The sequence below is a fragment of the Danio rerio genome, chromosome 5 (assembly GCF_049306965.1).
Source record: "Danio rerio strain Tuebingen ecotype United States chromosome 5, GRCz12tu, whole genome shotgun sequence".
NCBI classification, from domain to species: domain Eukaryota; kingdom Metazoa; phylum Chordata; class Actinopteri; order Cypriniformes; family Danionidae; genus Danio; species Danio rerio.
The window spans coordinates 13,465,923-13,484,780 of record NC_133180.1 but is presented as its reverse complement, the minus strand read 5'-3'; the positions used below and the strand labels follow the sequence as shown (position 1 = coordinate 13,484,780).

The window sequence follows — 18,858 nt, the reverse complement described above, 5'->3', positions numbered from 1 at the left end:
TGAAGCAAGTTGGAGCTGAACCCTGCAGGGACACCGGCCCTCTAGGACCATGATTGGTGACCTCTGGTCTACAGCATAACATTTGATATAAAATTCCTTATAATACTTATGGCACATTACAAATTCATCCAAACAACAAAATCTTACTGGGTTTTATGATGGAAAATTTATGAGGAAAAAAAGTATAGGGTATATGCCGAGCTAGTGCTGTTCCCATGCTAATACACTTCCGGTGACTTGTTAATGTGAACTTTTTCCATTTTATACGGTTCCTTATACAGCATCGATGTTGTAATGTCATTAAAATACATTCAGGTAAATAAACTTTAGCATTCATTTAGTTGCTCAAGCGTAAAACGAGACAAAAAACTGTTTACTCGCACGCGCCCGTCAGAATCGGCAGGCTAACGCAGAAGCTCTATTGAATATACTGGGGTAATATAAATGCTCATATTATAAAGACATGGCAGAGGGAATGTAATTTAATGCGGTGCTTCTTGTACAATCTGAGACCCACTTTAAATCGGATATCACTCAGCTAGTGGAGATCGCTGATTTTTAAAGAAAACAGACCTTAAACGCACCGGATTTTGCATTGACATTCCATTCGCCGGAAGCGCTTAACCCAGGTTACTGGCAAATTAAAAGTCCATTGTTTACTATTTTAATATGTGGCCAAATGTAGTTGGTAAGTGTAAATTTAAAGACAAAATTCCATTATCATCAAATTTTTTTTTAGAAACTCACTATTTTAATTTGGTTCTTCAAAATATCTCTTCTGAAAACAGCAGCCACTTTTTACTGATTATTTGTGCAATTCACAGATCAAAAAAGCAGTATTTATTTCAAATTTGTCATTTGTTTCCATAAAGAAAATAAGTTATATGTCATGTTTATATTCCTTCTTAAAAGAATATATTATTCTAAAATATATTAATTATATTGACAATTTAAATATATAATTCTGTAAGACATGAATGTAGAATATATCTGCAAACTTATTAATTTATTAGAAGTCAATGAATTTATTAACCAAATTTTTTAACATAATTAATTAATAAGTTTGCAGATATATCCTAAATTCATGCCTTACAGAATTATATATTTAAATTGTCAATATAACTAATATATTTTATTTATTTTTATTATTTTATGTATAAGTCAATAATAATATTATTAATAATATTCTGCAATGCTTATTAATTAATTAATTTATTTATGCAAAATCAATTGCAAGCATAATACAAATTCTGGGTTCTGCATTGCAATTATGACAAGTGTTGCAACAAAGCCAAATCTATTAAAATAACTGTAACAAAACATATAAAACTATTAAATGTTAATTGTCAATATCCTGAGATCAGCCATCGTCTATCCGTATGCTGCAAAAGAGGAATATTTTGATGCGTCTCAGACACTATTGCAATGGCAGACGGTGCTGAGCACAGCAATGCCGATTCACAATAACGGTTGGATTTCAGACTGCAGATTGATGCGCAAGTCAGAGATGAGAAATCAAATTAAACCGTAGTAAATGTAGAGTGCACAGACAGAGCGTAGAGCCAGGCAGTGAAGTGGATGACTTATTGAGTTAAACTGAGCAGCGGCTGGATGCTGCAAACCTCAAAAAGATTATATGTGGTGGTTACAAACTAAGAGACTGATTTGTTTTTACAGAATTAATCTCATTACTGTCAAAAAGAGGCGAGATTTAAATTGGAGTATTACCAGAGAGACATGTTAGTAGCCACCACAATTAAAATCAGTCATATCCTTTATATTTGCAGATTCGGTGAGTAACCATAATGACCAAAATCCTCATTTACACAGGAAATAATGATAGAAGATAGTGTTTTCTTCATATACAAAAATATTTATTAACACGCAAATAAAAAAGTCCTGCACCAAATCAATTCCATTGGTCTAAAGTCCACATTTAAGTGAATTCAGATGTCTGTGTGTTTATGGCACAAACCCTCTGTCTGGGTGTCCTGATGGACTGCCGTCTATGTGTTCATACTGATGATCCAGTCAATGGTCTCCAATAAGAAGCTCATATTATAATGAGCGGCGATGTTTCTGAAAACTTCCACCTGCTCAGAGAAGCTCTGAAACACAAACAACAATAAACATAAGACTCTGAAAAAACACATTCACAAACGCTCTATAGACTGGAAAACATACATCAGTAACATTTAAAAAAAAAAAAAAATGCTTTCAAAAGGTTTATTGTCATTTCACTATGTGTGGACAGAAAGTGGAACGAAATGTCATGTGGCGCAGGACCACGAGGGTGCAGAAATAAACAATCAGAAATATAAATGACCTTTTTAAACCTGTACATAACTAACATAACTAAGACTGCATTCATTTATTTATTATTATTAAATGCTGTGACAATATTATATATGATCTACTGTATATGCTGGGCGTCAGTGTTGGATTACAGCTGAAATGGGGACCCGCTGTGTAAAACATATGCTGGATAAGTTGGCGGTTTATTCCACTGTGGCTCAGGCTCGCCTCCCTCGCGACAGCGCAGATGAGATAAATGACGTCAGTACATAATAACCGGTTATGATTATTACTGAGCCGATACCGAATTGTCCGCATCTGCATCACGGTGCACCGAAGAAACAATTAATTTTGACACCTCTATTGAAGGGGGAGTTTTAATTGCTATGAAAATACTACAAATAATAGGCAGAATAATTATTATTCTGCCCCAAAAAATTGTATTGCCCCAATAGCGTAAGAACAGCAGAAAGCAGTTTGGGTAACTTCAGTGACTTTACTGGCAAATGTTCTTCTCATTTTTTCTTTTCTTTTTTTTGTAAAACTAACAAAGTGGGCAAAAGAACGTACATATTCACATTTACTTTAACAAGTACACTTCAACTAGCCGTACAATTTCACTGATGTACAGAGTTTTATGCAAATTCTAATAAGCATATGAGGAAAATCTATTAAATGAGACCACTTGAATTGAATATTAGCAAAATGATCATATTTGTTGCGCCACCTGCATAACGTGTAAGCCATGAAGAAGTGTTTGTTCATAAAAATACAAGTGGAATAAAACTGTAGATGTTCAAGGGTCGTTTGATTATTATCAAACATAGATCTTGAGTAAAAATAGAGCACTTACGGACATATATATTAACGTTTAAATGAGCCACAGAATTAAAATGCATGTGTGTTACTCTCGACCGTACACTGAAAGAAAATGAAAGTAAACTAATCTGAATGCAGTGCTTTAAATGTCGACTAGGTTGCCGATCAAAACCACAAGTGGCTAGACACGACTGCACAACAATGATAGTGGTTCAAAAATATGTTTTGGTGGGAATCTCTTTATATTTTGACTTTAGTTGCGGGCCAGAGGGACGAGGAGGGCAGGCTGTAAATGGCCGGCGGGCTGGCAGTTTGAGACCCCTGATTTAAAGGAACAGTTAGCCCAAAAATGATTACTCACTTAAATTACTCACCCTTCACTTACCACAAACCTCTTTGTGTTCCTTTCTTTAAATGAACACAAAAGATAATATTCAGAAAAATTTACAAATTTGAAAAAACCTGTAACTACTGACTTCCACAACATTTGTTTGACGTTCTATGGAAGTTGATGGTTACAAGTTTTCAGCTTTCTTCAAAATATCTTCTGTGTTTAAAAGAAGAAGAAATAAACCTCATAAAGATGAGAGAGTGAGTGAACAGCAACTACATTTTTGAATGCTTAAGACACATTTCTTCTTACGAATATTGTTCTGCTTAATATATTGTGGATTGGGAACATTTTTACAGGATCATTAAGATTGCTCTTCTTTTATTAAAAAAACAATATATATATATATATATATATATATATATATATATATATATATATATATATATATATATATATATATATATATATATATATATATTATTGCCTAAAACAAATTTTTTATAACATTAGATATCTCTTCACTGTATCTATTAACAGTAATAGCATTAGGTTATTAGCTAGAATAAGTACCTTTGTGGTGAAGGTGAGGTTGAAATCTCCAGCACAGCTACAGTACAGCGGCATGTTCGCCTCCTTCACTCCTTTGCATTTGGCACACTCCTGTGACGGGAATAAAGTGCTTTAAGTGCCATTTACAGAAGTAATGGACGTGCAATAGATATATTTATATAATAAATGGTCCAAACACTCAAATTATTTGGGATGGGACAGTAATATAAATGTGTGACTTGGTAAGTAGGATTTATGATGCGTTTTAGATTTGTATATTTATTTATTGTTTTTTTGTTTTTTTTTTAAGTGAAGTTGTAATTGTTTTTAATAGCAGTCAAACTCACCACATCTTGCAGCGTGTAACTCATTAGTTTCTTCTGCAGGGCCTCCACCAGAGCCATTTCTATAGACTCAGTGTCGTACTGAGCCTGACAGTTAGAACAGAACCACTGTGGAAGAACTGAACCATCCTGCATACAGACAGAGAACAGAAGATCAAATGAGAAAAAATATTTTTTTGGCTAGCTTGACTACATAGAAAAAGAAAACTGAATGCAAAGAAAAAAATTATTTCAACCTAAATAAAATACTGTGATATCTCTTAAAAGGATAGTTCACAAAAAAAATCTAATCACTATTTACTCTCCCTTCAAGTGGTTTCTTTCTTCAATTGAACACAAAACGCAATATATTGAAGGAAGCTCAAAAACACCCATTGACTTCCATGGTAAGAAAAACAAATACTGTGGAAGGCAGCAGTTACCGGTTTCCAGCTTTCTTCAAAATATCTTCTTTTGTGTTCAACAGAAGAAAAAATTCAAATAGATTGGATAAAGGGAAGGGTGAGTAAATGATGACAGAATTTTCACTTTTGGGTGAACTATCTTTTAAAAACAATTGTGTTATTAATTATCCTCGTGTCGTTTCAATCACCTGAGACCTTTATTCATCTTCAGAAAACATAAAAAGATATTTTAGAAGAAATCCTGGAGCTCTCTGAACCTCCATAGACCACAATGGCCCAGAGATGTTCAAAGTCCATAAAATGATCCAATAACATTTCATCTGACTTTAGTGGTTCAACTGTAATCATACAAACACTTTTTATGTGCCAAAACACTCAATGTTTTTGGTTCATTTTCTGGACATGAAAGTTTTGGGACCATTGCTGTCTATAGAGGTTCAGAGAGCTCCAGGATTTCTTCTAAAATATCATTAATTTGTGTTCTGAATATGAACAAAAGTTCCAGGGGCCTGAAAAGACATGAAGGTGAGTAAAAAATAAACAACCCTTAGAACCATCATCAAGGTTCTTACACATTTTTACTAAAATTCCAGGACTTCTTCAAAACTTTCAGGTAAATATTCATGATTTAATATTTCATGTAATGTTTACGTACATGTGGTGAATAAGAAAAAAATGCACGTTTAAATGTATTATTTGATTTATAATCATTAATTTGTTTATTTTTTTTATTTATCAAAAAATGTGCGACAATCTACATTGTTTATTTTTATACCTGTAAAATAGTTTTTAGAAAATATCATACTTTTCGTATTAAAATGTTGGCTTGTGTTTTTATAAGACTTAAAATTCCTTAAGACTTAAAAAAACCTTTTTCAGGCCTGGAAAATGACTTGGCAAAATTGCATGACTTTCCAGGACCGTATGAACTCTGCATCACCAATGAGTGGGAATGAGCAGCCAGTTGTCAACCACAGACAGAAATAAAGGATCAGCTGTAACATTAAAAGTCATGCTGTGACCTGTGAAACTGCAGGGTCTTTACAGAGGTCCAGGTCTCGACAGAAGTTGCAGTGGTGACAGATGACCTCTGGCAGGACATATGACTTGCAGGGGTCACGAAACTGGGCGTCTTCTGAAAACTCTCCAACATCCACCAAGCGCAGAAGATCTCGCTTTAGTTTGTTCACCTGATTGACAATGTTGGCGTCCAGAGAGAGAACCTGGAGGCACGTCCAACACAGAAACATCAGCTTAAAAAAGCCTTTTTATTGGCAAGATCTGAATAAAGAGATAAATGCAATAATGTGATTGAATCGGGAATGTAACTTTAAAACTATGTAGGAATTTATTCTTCAAAAATACCAAGAAAATGATACATATCTCCATAATACACTACTAACATATGTTGGAGAAAATGTGTTGGACTCCCACACCAAGCATTTGTTTATCTGGCAAAGAAATGTACGCTTTTATTGTGGTCATCTCCTCAGGTACCTTCCTTTAAAATGTGGTTGTCTCCAGTATGTACACTATACTCACCTATGACATACATCAAAAGTCAGATGATTTTTGGCAGCTATGGACACCTTTTTGACATTACATTATTAATTTCTCCAGATTTTCTATTCTATGGTGCATATTTAGCTTCTAGCCTGACTGTATTATCCTGTTTACTTATTTGTATATTTCCCATTATTTCCTACTGTATAGCTGAAACTGTAATTGTACGTGCTGATATATATAATGGCTAAAGGAAGATCCTCCATATGTAGGAGAATGGCATGGTATTGTAAAAAGAGTGCATGATATGGAAGTACTGATCCTTTCCTTAAGACAACAATCCTATCAAATTGCTTGATATCAAATTGTTTTAATTTAAATGAGTTGCATTTATTTTTATGGATCTGGAATCCCCACACAAGAGATTTTCCATCTTCAATATGCAACCCCTAACAGAACCCTGTATGGCAGGATCTGATCAAATATAAATGCTTATGAATGCAAATAAGATTGTATTTAGTGACCTTGTATGTACTTATGTTGTCATTTGAAAGTGGTTTTTGTTCTGTTGTGTTTGAAAAAGGAAAAAAAAAAGTCTCTGTGGAAGGTTTTTTCTGCCACAGAATAAATAAATATAAAACAATAATAAATGCCACTTTTATCACACAATCAAACATTTAAAATCATACAATAATGATCTATCATTTTACAATTATACGCTAATGTTTATATCTACAAATTCTGTGAAAGAATTCAGAACCATTATTTAGTTGAGGTCAAATTTATTTTCTTTTTCAAATATTTCCCAAATGGCGTTTTACAGAGCAAGGACTTTTTCAGTTTTTCCTAAAATATTTTTCCTTCTAGGAAAAGTCTGATTTGTTTTATTTCGGCTAGAATAAAAGCAGTTCTTAATTTTTTTAAAGTAATTTTAAGGTCATTATTACTAGCCCCCTTATGCAATATTTTCTTTCGTTGTCTACAGAACAAACCACTGTTATACAACTGCCCCTTTCACACATACAAACCTTTCATGTGTAAACAAGCCCTGTTTGAAAATACCAGTAAATTTGTTCCGGCAATTGTCCGGAACATTAGCGGTAATGTGCCAGAATGCTGCTCTGTGTAAACGCAAAAGAAAAATTGCCGGAAAGAGCGCATTCACTTCTGGAACGCGCTGACGTGAGATATGTATTCCAGCCAATCAGAACATTCAGACACATTCACATTCATGATTGTTTATGAAAATAAAAGCCTTTGAATATTTTTCAGACACATTTAGCTCCAAGATGTTAGTCAGATAAAGTTTCTATGTTCTTTCTTAAGGCCAACTGTGTAAAGAATTATCAATAAAATGCTTATGATAAACCGATGTTTGTGTGTCTTCAAGTTATGCACGTGTAGCAGTCAGTGAGCGCCAGCACACATACATGTTATGGACATCTTGACATGCAAAAGTGTTCCTCCATATGTTTTTATCGAAGTTGTTCACTGTATTTATCCATCCACTGAATTTGTAATGTAGTCAAATGTGCAAACATTTAGCTACGATTCACACTTCTGCTTTTGGAAGTCTGAGAGAAGCAGCTGCATGAATGCTAAAGCCTTTAATAAAAGTGAAATCATCAACAAAAGCCCGACCCCTTCTATATTTGCAAATACAAACGCAGCCGTTTTGAGATTTTGAAGTCATTTCTGATTGATGATGTCAGAATTGATCTGTATTCCAGAAAAATTCCGGAATGTTCTTGCCTGTGTGAACAGCTCTTTTTTGAATTTACCGGTGAAGTTGTTATCTCTGTGTGAATCGGGCTAATGACTTGCCTTATTACTCTAATTTGCCTAATGAACCCAGTTAAGCCTTTAAATGTCATTTTAAGCTGAACACTAGTATCTTGAAAATATATATTAAAATATTATTTACTGTCATCATGGCAAAGATAAAAGAAATCAGTTATTAGGAATGAGTTATTAAAACTATTATGTTTAAAACTTTGTTTGAAAAAATCTTTCTGTTAAACAGAAATTGGGGGAAAATATACAGGGGGACTAATAATTCTGACTTCAACTGTATATTGCAATTTAGAATAAACTTTCCCTCAAAATTGTGACTTCATAGGCTCATAATTCTGTCTTGATTTCTAGTATTTTTAAAGCAAAATATACACTTCTTTGGGAAATACAATTTCAAACCAATTGCAAGTCTTTCCTTTTTTTTTTTTTACCTCCACAACATGAAAAAGCTTAGACTCTTTAGAACAGGCTGTGTAATAAACTTAGAACAGCATACTACAGAAATTAAAATAAAGGAAGAAGGTGCATGGGTAACCTGGCAGACGTATTTGATGAACTCCAGCGCAGGGTTGTTGAGCGGCAAATGAGAACCAGGAAGAACAGGGAACATCTCAGACGGGAGCGTAACACTGCGAGTGCTCGACACTTTCTTCTGAATCTTCTGAGTGATGGTGAAGAAGTTCTGTGTGAGTTCACTTGACACATACTCCTGGGAGAATGTAATCAAACCTACAACAGCACAAAAAAAGTAGTAGTTTTACATGTGTAAGAAACCCTTTTTTATTATTAGTATAAACATTAACATGCCTCTATAAAGCTTTCTCTTTGAAGGTTCATGGTTTTTATTAAAGATTTCCTACAATAGGTTAAATCAGGGGTGGGCAATCTCGGTCCTGAAGGGCCAGTGTCCTGCACAGTTTAGCTCCAACCCTATTCAAACAGACCTCCCTATAGAGTTCAAGTGATCTTGAAGACACTGATTAGTTTGTTCAGGTGTGTTTGACTAGTGTTGGAACAAAACTCTGCAGGGACACCGGCCCTTGAGGATCAAGTTTGCCCATCCCTGGGTTAAATACTACAATAGCATTTTAGTGCCATGTAAAGCAAAAAAATTAATCTAAAGTTTTAAAGAGTTAAAGATGAAGTTGTAATATTAAGAATTAATTCAAAATGTTATAATAAATTCAAAATGTTTTGAGAATGGAGTCAATATATATATATATCCTCGATAATAAATGCACAAGAGGCAATTCCGACCATTTGTGATTTATTTCTTCTTCTGAATAAATTAGATTTCCTACGTAACAGCTGGAGTGTCCTTATTACTAATTATAACTCTGTGTTGATGCGCCAAAAGACAAAGACTGTTCTCATTGTTAAATAACTAACCTAAATGAAATAAAACAAAAAAAAAAAAAAAAAAAAAAAATATTAAAATAAAAAACTGACTAATAAACTACCCTAGAGTAAGATTTAACCAAATCCTCGACACCCATTTGGCTACGTGTTGTTTCCTCAAAATATTGCAAAATAATCAGGTGCTACGACAACTTTATTCTCATAGTTTTGTGAGTTTTGTTGTAATATTTCAACTTCATTGTTAAAATAAAGAGGTGGATTTCAAAAATAAAGATGTGGATTTCGAGACTAAAGTCGAAATTTTACAAGAATGAACTTTAAATATATTACGATTTTATTCACATAATATTTCAAAATATTACGAGAATAAAGTAATAATATTTAGAGTTTGTTCTCATTATATTTAGACTTCATTCTTAAAATTTTATGACTTTAATCTTGCAATACTCTCATTTATTAGATTAAAGAGATTAAAGTCATAATTCTCAAAACATTTTAATTTATTCTCGTAACTTTAAATTTTTTTTAACATGACACTAAACGACTCCGTAAAAGATGATGCCAAACAATTATAATAATAATAAAATGTAAAATATATATACAGAACAGCATCTTCTTTTTTTTCCTCTGACATTCAGCTCTTCTTTTGCACTTGTACACAGTTATATAAAGAGTAACACTAAATGAATGATATTTTTGAATAAAGAAATATGAGAATCAATTAAAAGAAAATCTTTACATTTCTCAACTTAATCAAAATATAGATAAAAAAGAAAATACAAACTTCCCAATTTTTTTTTTACACCAAATTAAATTCAAATAATTTAAGCAAAATAACAGCCCTAATTAATCATCATGATACATCTCTCAGGGACTTTCTGTCAATATACAGTCATGAAAATAACCCAGTACAGGAGCACTTGATACTTACTGTAAAAGACTGAGATAAATCAGCTTATGTCTTACCAGGAAGCGCACTGAGATCTCCAGATGGCTGCTGGGATGCCTGTGTTGCTCCTCGTCTCTTAATGGGAGTGGCTCCAGGGGCGTTTCGCCGAAGTTCTTGTCTCATGCTGTGATAAACAGCTGCAATGTAGGCTGAAAACAGCAAATGTGTTATAATGAAATGAAGAAAAACGATAATAAAATGACTGAATGATTTCGAAAGATCATATGATTCTGAAGACTGAAGTAATGGTGCTGGAAATGAAGCTTTGCAATTACAGTAAAAAATGTCATTTCAAATGTGAGATTTTAAATCTACCGAATTGTCCGTGTCTGCATCGTGGAAGGAACCCAAGCTACAATTAATTTTGACACCCCTAACACACACACAGTGCTCAAAACAAAAAAGGAAACACTTCAACAACACAATGGAAGTCAAAGTGAATTAAGCTGCGGTCACATTAGAATTTGACCATGCGATATTCTGTCGTGCGGCGCTGCAAAAAGGGGCAAGCTAAACAAGCTTATTAGACATTTTAAAAAGCAAGCGATCATGTTTTAAATTTCTCTCCAGAGACGTCATGTTTTGATCCTCGATTGGTCTCACGCATTCAAGTGATGCGATTTCACCAAGCTTGAACGTTTCCGGTCTGACACATTCACGTGTGTATGAATGGAAGTCTATGGGAGGAAAAGCCCAGTGTGACCGCAGCTATACACTTATGTTAGATCAAACTGCCCACTTAGGAAGCAACACTGATTGACAATCAATTTCACATGCTGTTGTGCAAATGGAATTGACAACAGGTGGAAATTATAGGCAATTAGGAAGACACTCAAATAAAGGAGTGGTTCTGCAGGCGATAACCACAGACCACTTCTCGGTTCCTTTGCTTTCTGGCTGATGTTTTGGTTTTGAAAGCTGATAGTGCTTTCGCTCTAGTGGTAGCATGAGACGGAGTCTACAAACCACACAAGTGACAGGTAGTAAATAAGATTCTGAAAGATCATGTGATCGAAGACTTAGGTAATGGTGATGGAAATTAAGCTTTGAAAAATACAATTCTTAAAGGGGCTACACTAGCAGCTTTTTAATTCTTTAAATTATATATATTATATTATTATTTATTATTATTTTTTTTATTCCAGCCTGGAAAGAAAATGAATGAATGAATGACATCTTCGGACATCTTGCAGGAGATACTGTTGTCCAAAAAACAACAATGTAATAAATAAAATTTTACATGTACCGTAGGAACGGTATAGCAGAAAATATTGGTGGTTTTAATAGAAATGAAAATTTAAATATTATGAGAATAAAATCTGAGTCATTAAAAGTCATTTTCTTGCTCCATTAAACAGCATTTGGGAAATTAAAACAGCGTTTAGTTTCATAAAAAAAAATTAAAATAAATAAATAAATGAAAAAAGTCTATAATTTTAAGATTAAAGTGGTAGTAGTAATTCAAGAAAAAGCTGAAATGCTACTAGAATAAAGTTTAAGTGATACAACAATAGTCGTAATATTACAAGAAAAAAAATCGAAATATTACGAGGACAAAATCGTGAGTGATTAGCATTTGGGAAATTAAGACAGCGTTTAGTGCCATGTAAAAAAGAAAATGAAATTTAAAAAAAAAAGTATAAAACTCTGAGAATAAAGTGGTAATAATTCAAGGAAAAAGCCGAAATTTTACAAGAATAAAGTTGAAGTGATGCAAGAATAAAGTGTAAATATTACATGAAAAAAAGTGTAAATATTACACTTTAGTATAGTTGTTAAAAAATATGAGCAATAGGCTACCATTTACCAAGCTATAGTCTATAAGCTATAAAGAGTGTCTTTTTACTAATTAAAACTAAGGACAAAGATTGTCGTTTTTAACGTGGCACTAAAATGGCATAATATGAAATATTTGAATAAAAAATATATATTTACATTTTGCAGAAAGCTAATCGTATTTTCATGTATAATTTAAGTCTTAAGTCAATTTTAAGATTAATTAATTTTAAGTATTAATATTTTACAGTGTACAAAGACACTTGTGCTCACCAAGGCAGCATTCAAAATTGCTGGTGAAATTTGAAAAAAGTGATGGGAAATTTGAAAGTGTACATGCATCACATAAGAAAACCTTAATGTTACCTGAAATGATCATGAGAAAGTATTTCTGACAGGAGGCCGTCTGAGGAAGATACTGCATTATGTTCCAGTTACTTTCAATCAGATCCTCCACGTCTTCCTCCCTGTCCTGTTCTTCATCTTCCTCTTGGTTTTCTTCATGTTCATCTTCATCATCACTTCCATCCTCTTCTGCTCCATCTTTCTTCTTCTTTTCACTGTCATGCTAGAGTAGGAAAACAAAATACTGAAACTCAACCAAGGTATCTTTTAAAAGTATTTGACATATTTTAAAAAAGTAAATAGAAATCACACCGTGGTTCATTATAATCGAATCAAACCTGCCAAGTGTAAACACAGCTTTCATGGAAGAACATATTGCTTTACCTCTCCATACAGAAGGCTGGAGGGCAGCTTTCCCTTCACTCCTCCACAGTTAGCAGGATCCATCCACAGCAGAAACTCCCAACAGCGGGAAAATGTGATGGACAGAGAGTGGAAGATCTCCTTCGTGTGGATACTGAGACAGCAAACAAAAATTGTATCTGAATAATCTAATACCAATGATTTCAGAAGTCTAGATGAGAGTTTGAACAAAATATATTAAATGGATTTGAAACCTGTTAGTGATGTACTCCACATATGCAATGGCGTCATCAATGCGTCGTTTCTTGGTGCAGAGGATGAGACGGTTGAAGTTTCCATAGATCACAGATGATCCCAAGCGTTTAAACTCTGCCACGAGTCTGAAGAGTTTAATATGAGATGCTTACTTGGGGGTGGGGAGGATTATTCACCAAATGCATACATACAACACCATCTAATGATCAGACAACATGTTTTTTTTTTTTTTAGCTGTTAAGATAGTCACTGTCAAAATATAAAATTTTGACTGCTACATTCTTCTGCTGTGGACAAGAAACATCTCTCACTACATGCTGATTTTAAAACGTATCACTTCTGTCTTTTGCATGATGTCTCAGTTTTTCTGACAAAATAACTCACCCATGTATGACTGTCTTTCATTTCATTGTGACTGAAAGCTGTGCAGGAAGAACAGTGGAAGAGGCCATAGAGGACTAACAGTTCTATAAACGCACTATTGTATGATCTAAATGTGTGGTAACATTCTCAAGTTAGAAATAATGAGAATTAAGACTAGGGTGAAGGTTTTCCCCTTTCACAATGGCTTAATAGATTAAATTAGGGATGTTTCAAAATGAAAATTCTGAGCCAAAACCAAAACGTATGTACTTGGCCATAAAACGAAAATGTTTTGTAGTAATTATGTATTATTTTATTAAATACTAGAACTTTTTAATTTAACTTAATAATTTTAATTATAATAACCACATTTTATTAACAGTAACATTTTATTGACAGTGAATGAGTCAATAGGTGTCATTTTACCATTGTTGCCATGACAGCACAGCAGCGTTATTGCAAGAAGAAGGAACAATTATACTACATAGAAATTTCCTGTCAGCGCATTATTTGATCGGATTTTGCAATTCCAGTGAGGATGAGTGCATCAAGCATAGATAACTATACGTGTACATGATCGAAATAACCACAGAGCTAAATATTTGAGAAAAAAAAAGATTATTTTGATTTATGACTGTGGTTTGTGCACAAGCTAGCCGACAGTGTGCTCTGCTGACATGAATGCACTTTTACTAGTGCAGTGGGCAGTTCAGCGCAGCATAGCCTTTTTGCAGCAAATATTTTTATCAGCTTTTGTTTTGTTTTTTTTGGCCCAAAAATCAAAAGTATACTATGTAGAAATGTCCTGTCAGCGTGTTATTTGAGCAGACGATTTTCCAGTGATCATGTGTGCTTCATGCATGGATAAGTATATCTGCTCTGACAGGACATTTTTGTAAGTATAACCACGGAGCAAAATATTTAATAAAAAAATTTCTTATTTTCAACTTTGACTGTGGTTCGTGTGCAGGCAAGTTGACAGTGCTGCTGAACAATCTTCCCTCCATTAAACAGTGTGCTCTGCTAAAATGAATGCATAGCATAGCGCTGTGCTTTCTGCATCCAGTGTGAAAGCCAGTCTGCCAGTCACTATGGCTGAAGGGAGAGTAAAACCAGCGCAGTGAACATTGCTGGGGACTGCCGCACAGCATAGCCTTTTTTCGGCTATTATGGATATATATATTTTTTTTTACAATTATACTAAACAGAATTGTCCTGTCAGCGCATTATTTGAACAGACTTTGCTTTTCGGGTGAACATGTGTGCATTATGCATAGATAAGTATACGCGTACATGATTGAAATAGCCACAGAGCAAAATATTTATAAAAAATATACCATTTTCAACTTTTGACTGCGGTTTGTGCTCAAGCAGATTGGAAGTGTGCTCCATTAAAATGAATGCGTTTTATAGGGTATCGCTTTCTGCGTCCGGTGTGAAAGCCACTTCACATTGCCCAGTCATTATAGCTTAAGCTGAAACTAGTGCACTGAACATTGCAGGGTAGTGCGGCACAGCAGTCTTTTCTGGAAGATAATTTCACCTTTTTTTGTTTGTTTGTTTTTTTGTTTTCTTTTCAGCCCCAAAACCAAAAGTTTCAACAATTATACTACATAGAAATGTCCTTTTAGCATATTATTTGAGCAGACTCAGCTTTTCTTGTGAGCATGTATGCATCATGCATAGATAGGTATATCTGCGCTGACAGGACTTTTTTATAAGTACATCCACAGAGCAAAATATTTTGACCGAAATCTATTATTTTAGACCTTTGCTGCAGTTTGTGCACAAGCAAGTCGACAGTGTGCTCAGCTGAAATGAATGTGTTTCATAGCGTATGGCTTTCTGCATCCAGGGCAAGAACATTGCTGTGCAGAGCATAATCTTTTTTAGGCTAATAGTTTTACCTGTTTTTTTTCCTGCCCAAAAATCTAAAGTTAAACAAGTATACTACAAAGAAATGTGCTGTCAGCGAGTTATTTGAGCAGACTTTGTTTTCTGGTGAGCATGTGTGCTTCATGCATAGAAAAGTATAGTAAATTAATACACCTGAATCTTTCAGCTAGTAATTTTCAGTGGATGAAAATTCGGTGCATCTTTAGTTTCAATGGCTGCATTTTTGAACTAAGTACTGCTTGACTTAAAACTGACTTCTATGTGTGCTACACTCATAGCTACACTGTAGGCAATAGACCTTTTAGCCTGCAAAAATTGACTATTGTGAGAGCACCTCAATATAGTGACTTTCTTTAACCCCAGTCATCACATTGACTTCAGAAAGTGGCACACCGCGATCTGTACTCACTGTAGAAAGATCTTCTTCATCATGTTAAGCAGCGTGCGGTGCAGGGCCGGGTCGTACAGTAGAGAACTGGGTGAGCGCAACCACCGATAAAAATGCATCACCTGGTTATCAGCATAGACGTTATGATACTGTGTGATCTCTCGAACCCAACCAACAACCATACTCTTCAGAATCCTGCACGAGAACAAAAAAAGAGTGAGATCTCTTGAACAGAATGAGATTGTTTGCTGGCTTATGCAAACCTCATCACATACCTGAATGTGTTGGAGCAGAGTGCAGTCTCGTCATAGCTGGCCACCGCATTCGCCCCCTGATTCCCTGACATCATCTCCTCCAGCGATGCGTGCTGAATGACATCAAAGCTGACCCCAATGCTGGCTCCGCCCTCCATGTCGTTTACATGCTGAGACTGCAGAATGGTGTTTACCGCCAAACTCTGAATGTCCAGCTCCACACAAACTGGAAAACAAAGTCAAAGCACTTCAGTATTTTCAGAAGTAATATATTAAAGGATAGTTCACCCCAAAATGAAAATTCTGTCATTCATCTACTCCCTATTTACTTGTTTCAAACCTTTATGAGATTCTTTCTTCTGTTAAACACAAAAGGAGATATTTAGAAAAATGTTGAAAACCTGTAACTATGGATGTAACGGTATTGTAAATACCGTCATACTGCAAAAGCAATTTTTTTCAATATTACCGTAGTTGCATGACTCGATAAAACTATATTTCTGAGAAAATTTGCTCAGGCGAATGAAGCGAACGGGAGGTAGCGGAAACTACAATTTCCATCAGCCCAGGCGTGGCCATCATCCTTTGCGGTCTGTTGTCGCTACAGATCCAGTTATGTGGAAATGGAGTGTGCTGCTAGTAGTGGGGATGAAAAAAAGCTGGAAATGATCGAACCTAAAGCGGGTTTTAAATCGGATGTGTGGAAGCATTTAGGTTTTCGGGGGGTTGAGCGCGCATACTCAAGAGCGGTGTTGTCGCGCGCCTACTGAAGGGCGGAACGGAGGGTGTGTCGTGCCGCGGGGGCACTTTTGATCATTTTGGAAGGGCACTTTCTATCCAAGACTAAAAAGGGCATGTGCACTGCAAAGGTTGAGCCCTATGTGTACACGTGCCTGCAAGTTGGGGAATACGACTAATAACAGTCATGGGGACTGCAGAATACAGCACACTGTTCAGATTGATGCAGACATTGACTTGTACCGCAAAGAGACCTCTATCTCACTCATGGCTTGTCCTCTCAAGTGGGGGAAAGACAATGCACAACGTTACCCACTGCTGTCAACCTTGGCTAAATCTTATCTCTCTGTCCCAGAAACCTCAGTCCCAAATGAGAGGGTTTTTTTTTTCTGTTGCAGGGGACATTGTAAATGCCCAGAGATCCCAGCTTTTACCAGATTATAGTTATATGATCATTTTCCTTAAAACCCATCTCTATCTAAGTGAGTGAATGATTAAATGTTGAATGTGATGAGTTTTCAACAATACTAAATTGAAACTTTATTTTTTTTACATGGTTTAATAATTTTTTGTTATTAAAATTGAAAAATTGAAGTTCCTGTTTCAAAGCTTACAGATAGATGGCTAATTTGTATGTCATTGAAACTTTTGGCACTTTTTTAGGGTATTTTCATTAGTTTTGTTTTTCCTGTAAATGATTCAATAAATACCGTACCGTGCCATTCATACCGAGGTATTACCGTACCGTGAAATTCTGATACCGTTACATCCCTACCTGTAAAAACTGACGTCCATAGCATTTGTTTTTCCTACTATGGAAAACTTAAACTATGAAAAATTGATGGTTACAGTTTTTCAGCTTTCTTCAAAATATCTTCTTTTGTGTTCAACAGAGGAAAGAAATTAATTTCATTTTTAGGTAAACTATCAATTGAATCTGATATACACACACACATATCTATCCGTTCATTATGAATGTGGAGACATTGCATTGTTTTTATACTGTACAACATGTTTTTTTTTGTTTTTTTTAATCGGCCTACCCCAACCCTTACAGGAAACTTTGTAAGCCTTTTTAAAAATGGAGACATGGTAAATGGCATTGTATGTCACCTTTTCCTTCTTATACCCATGTATACCAATGTCATTATACTAATTTGTGTCCTGATGTATCACAAAAACACACTCACACCTGTCCTTGTGAGGGCATCCACTGACACAATGCAATTTAGTTTCAAATGTATATTTATGTATAAAACACAAATACAAGAAATCATAATTTGCCACAATCTTACGCCTACTGAACTGAATAGATTTTAATAATGCTTTTTTAAGAGTTTAAATAAAAGGTATAAAAGGTATAACCTAAATTTAAAAATTTAGGTTATACTGCCATCTTCTGCTACAAACACAATATGCCAGGGTGGAAATAGAAATGTATATCTTGTATATATCTAGTATATCTAGTTCTAAATAACTATATATATATATATATATATATATATATATATATATATATATATATATATATATATATATATATATATATATATATATATATATAGTGCAAGTCTCGCAGCTCTATTGGAAATGACTAACTTAATCCTTAAGCTTATTCCTGTATGCAAGGCGCATGCTCTAAAGCCACATTTTAATGAAACTTTAGCGCTTCATACAGAAACTACATACCAAATCTTTTTTTTTATCAATATTGACAATAGTGTTTGGTCAATAGATATCGATACCGATGTTACTGCCCAGCCCTAATTGGCAGATCCTAAAATAATGTAAAGGCTAGGAGCAGGCTCCCAACAACTGTTGCTTTGTCTCCATGAGAGTCTGGGCAATACTGTCTGACTGGATTAACACTTATGAATTTTACTCTCTTGTTGATTAGATCTACGTAGGTAAAACTTTTTTCAACTATCTGTCTTACTTGCATGCTTTGTTTAGACTTTTCACCACCTTAACTCTGCCCTCCCAAAATATAATGTACAGAAAAACTCTAATCAGAACTCTAACTCTACGTCTAATCAGACTCTTGTTGACTTTATTGAAGATGCTGTTTGACTGCAGAACAACCAACACATTCTCAATTAAGAAGTCTGCTTGAAATAAGTCTCCTAGTTT

The 18,858-nt window shown here is 34.6% G+C and overlaps 1 protein-coding gene across 1 annotated transcript in view; it reads right to left on the bottom strand.

Moving 5' to 3' along the window:
* Positions 1–1,852: 1,852 nt before the first annotated feature.
* Positions 1,853–18,858, bottom strand: part of pole (polymerase (DNA directed), epsilon) — a 57,709-nt gene continuing 40,703 nt past the window's right edge. Inside the window, 11 exon segments of the mRNA NM_001128523.1 lie at positions 1,853–2,108; positions 4,019–4,108; positions 4,345–4,470; positions 5,768–5,968; positions 8,578–8,771; positions 10,368–10,499; positions 12,493–12,694; positions 12,856–12,988; positions 13,089–13,214; positions 15,758–15,931; positions 16,012–16,216. Of these exon segments, the coding sequence (NP_001121995.1) occupies positions 2,007–2,108; positions 4,019–4,108; positions 4,345–4,470; positions 5,768–5,968; positions 8,578–8,771; positions 10,368–10,499; positions 12,493–12,694; positions 12,856–12,988; positions 13,089–13,214; positions 15,758–15,931; positions 16,012–16,216 (1,685 nt within the window). The 3' untranslated portion in view covers positions 1,853–2,006.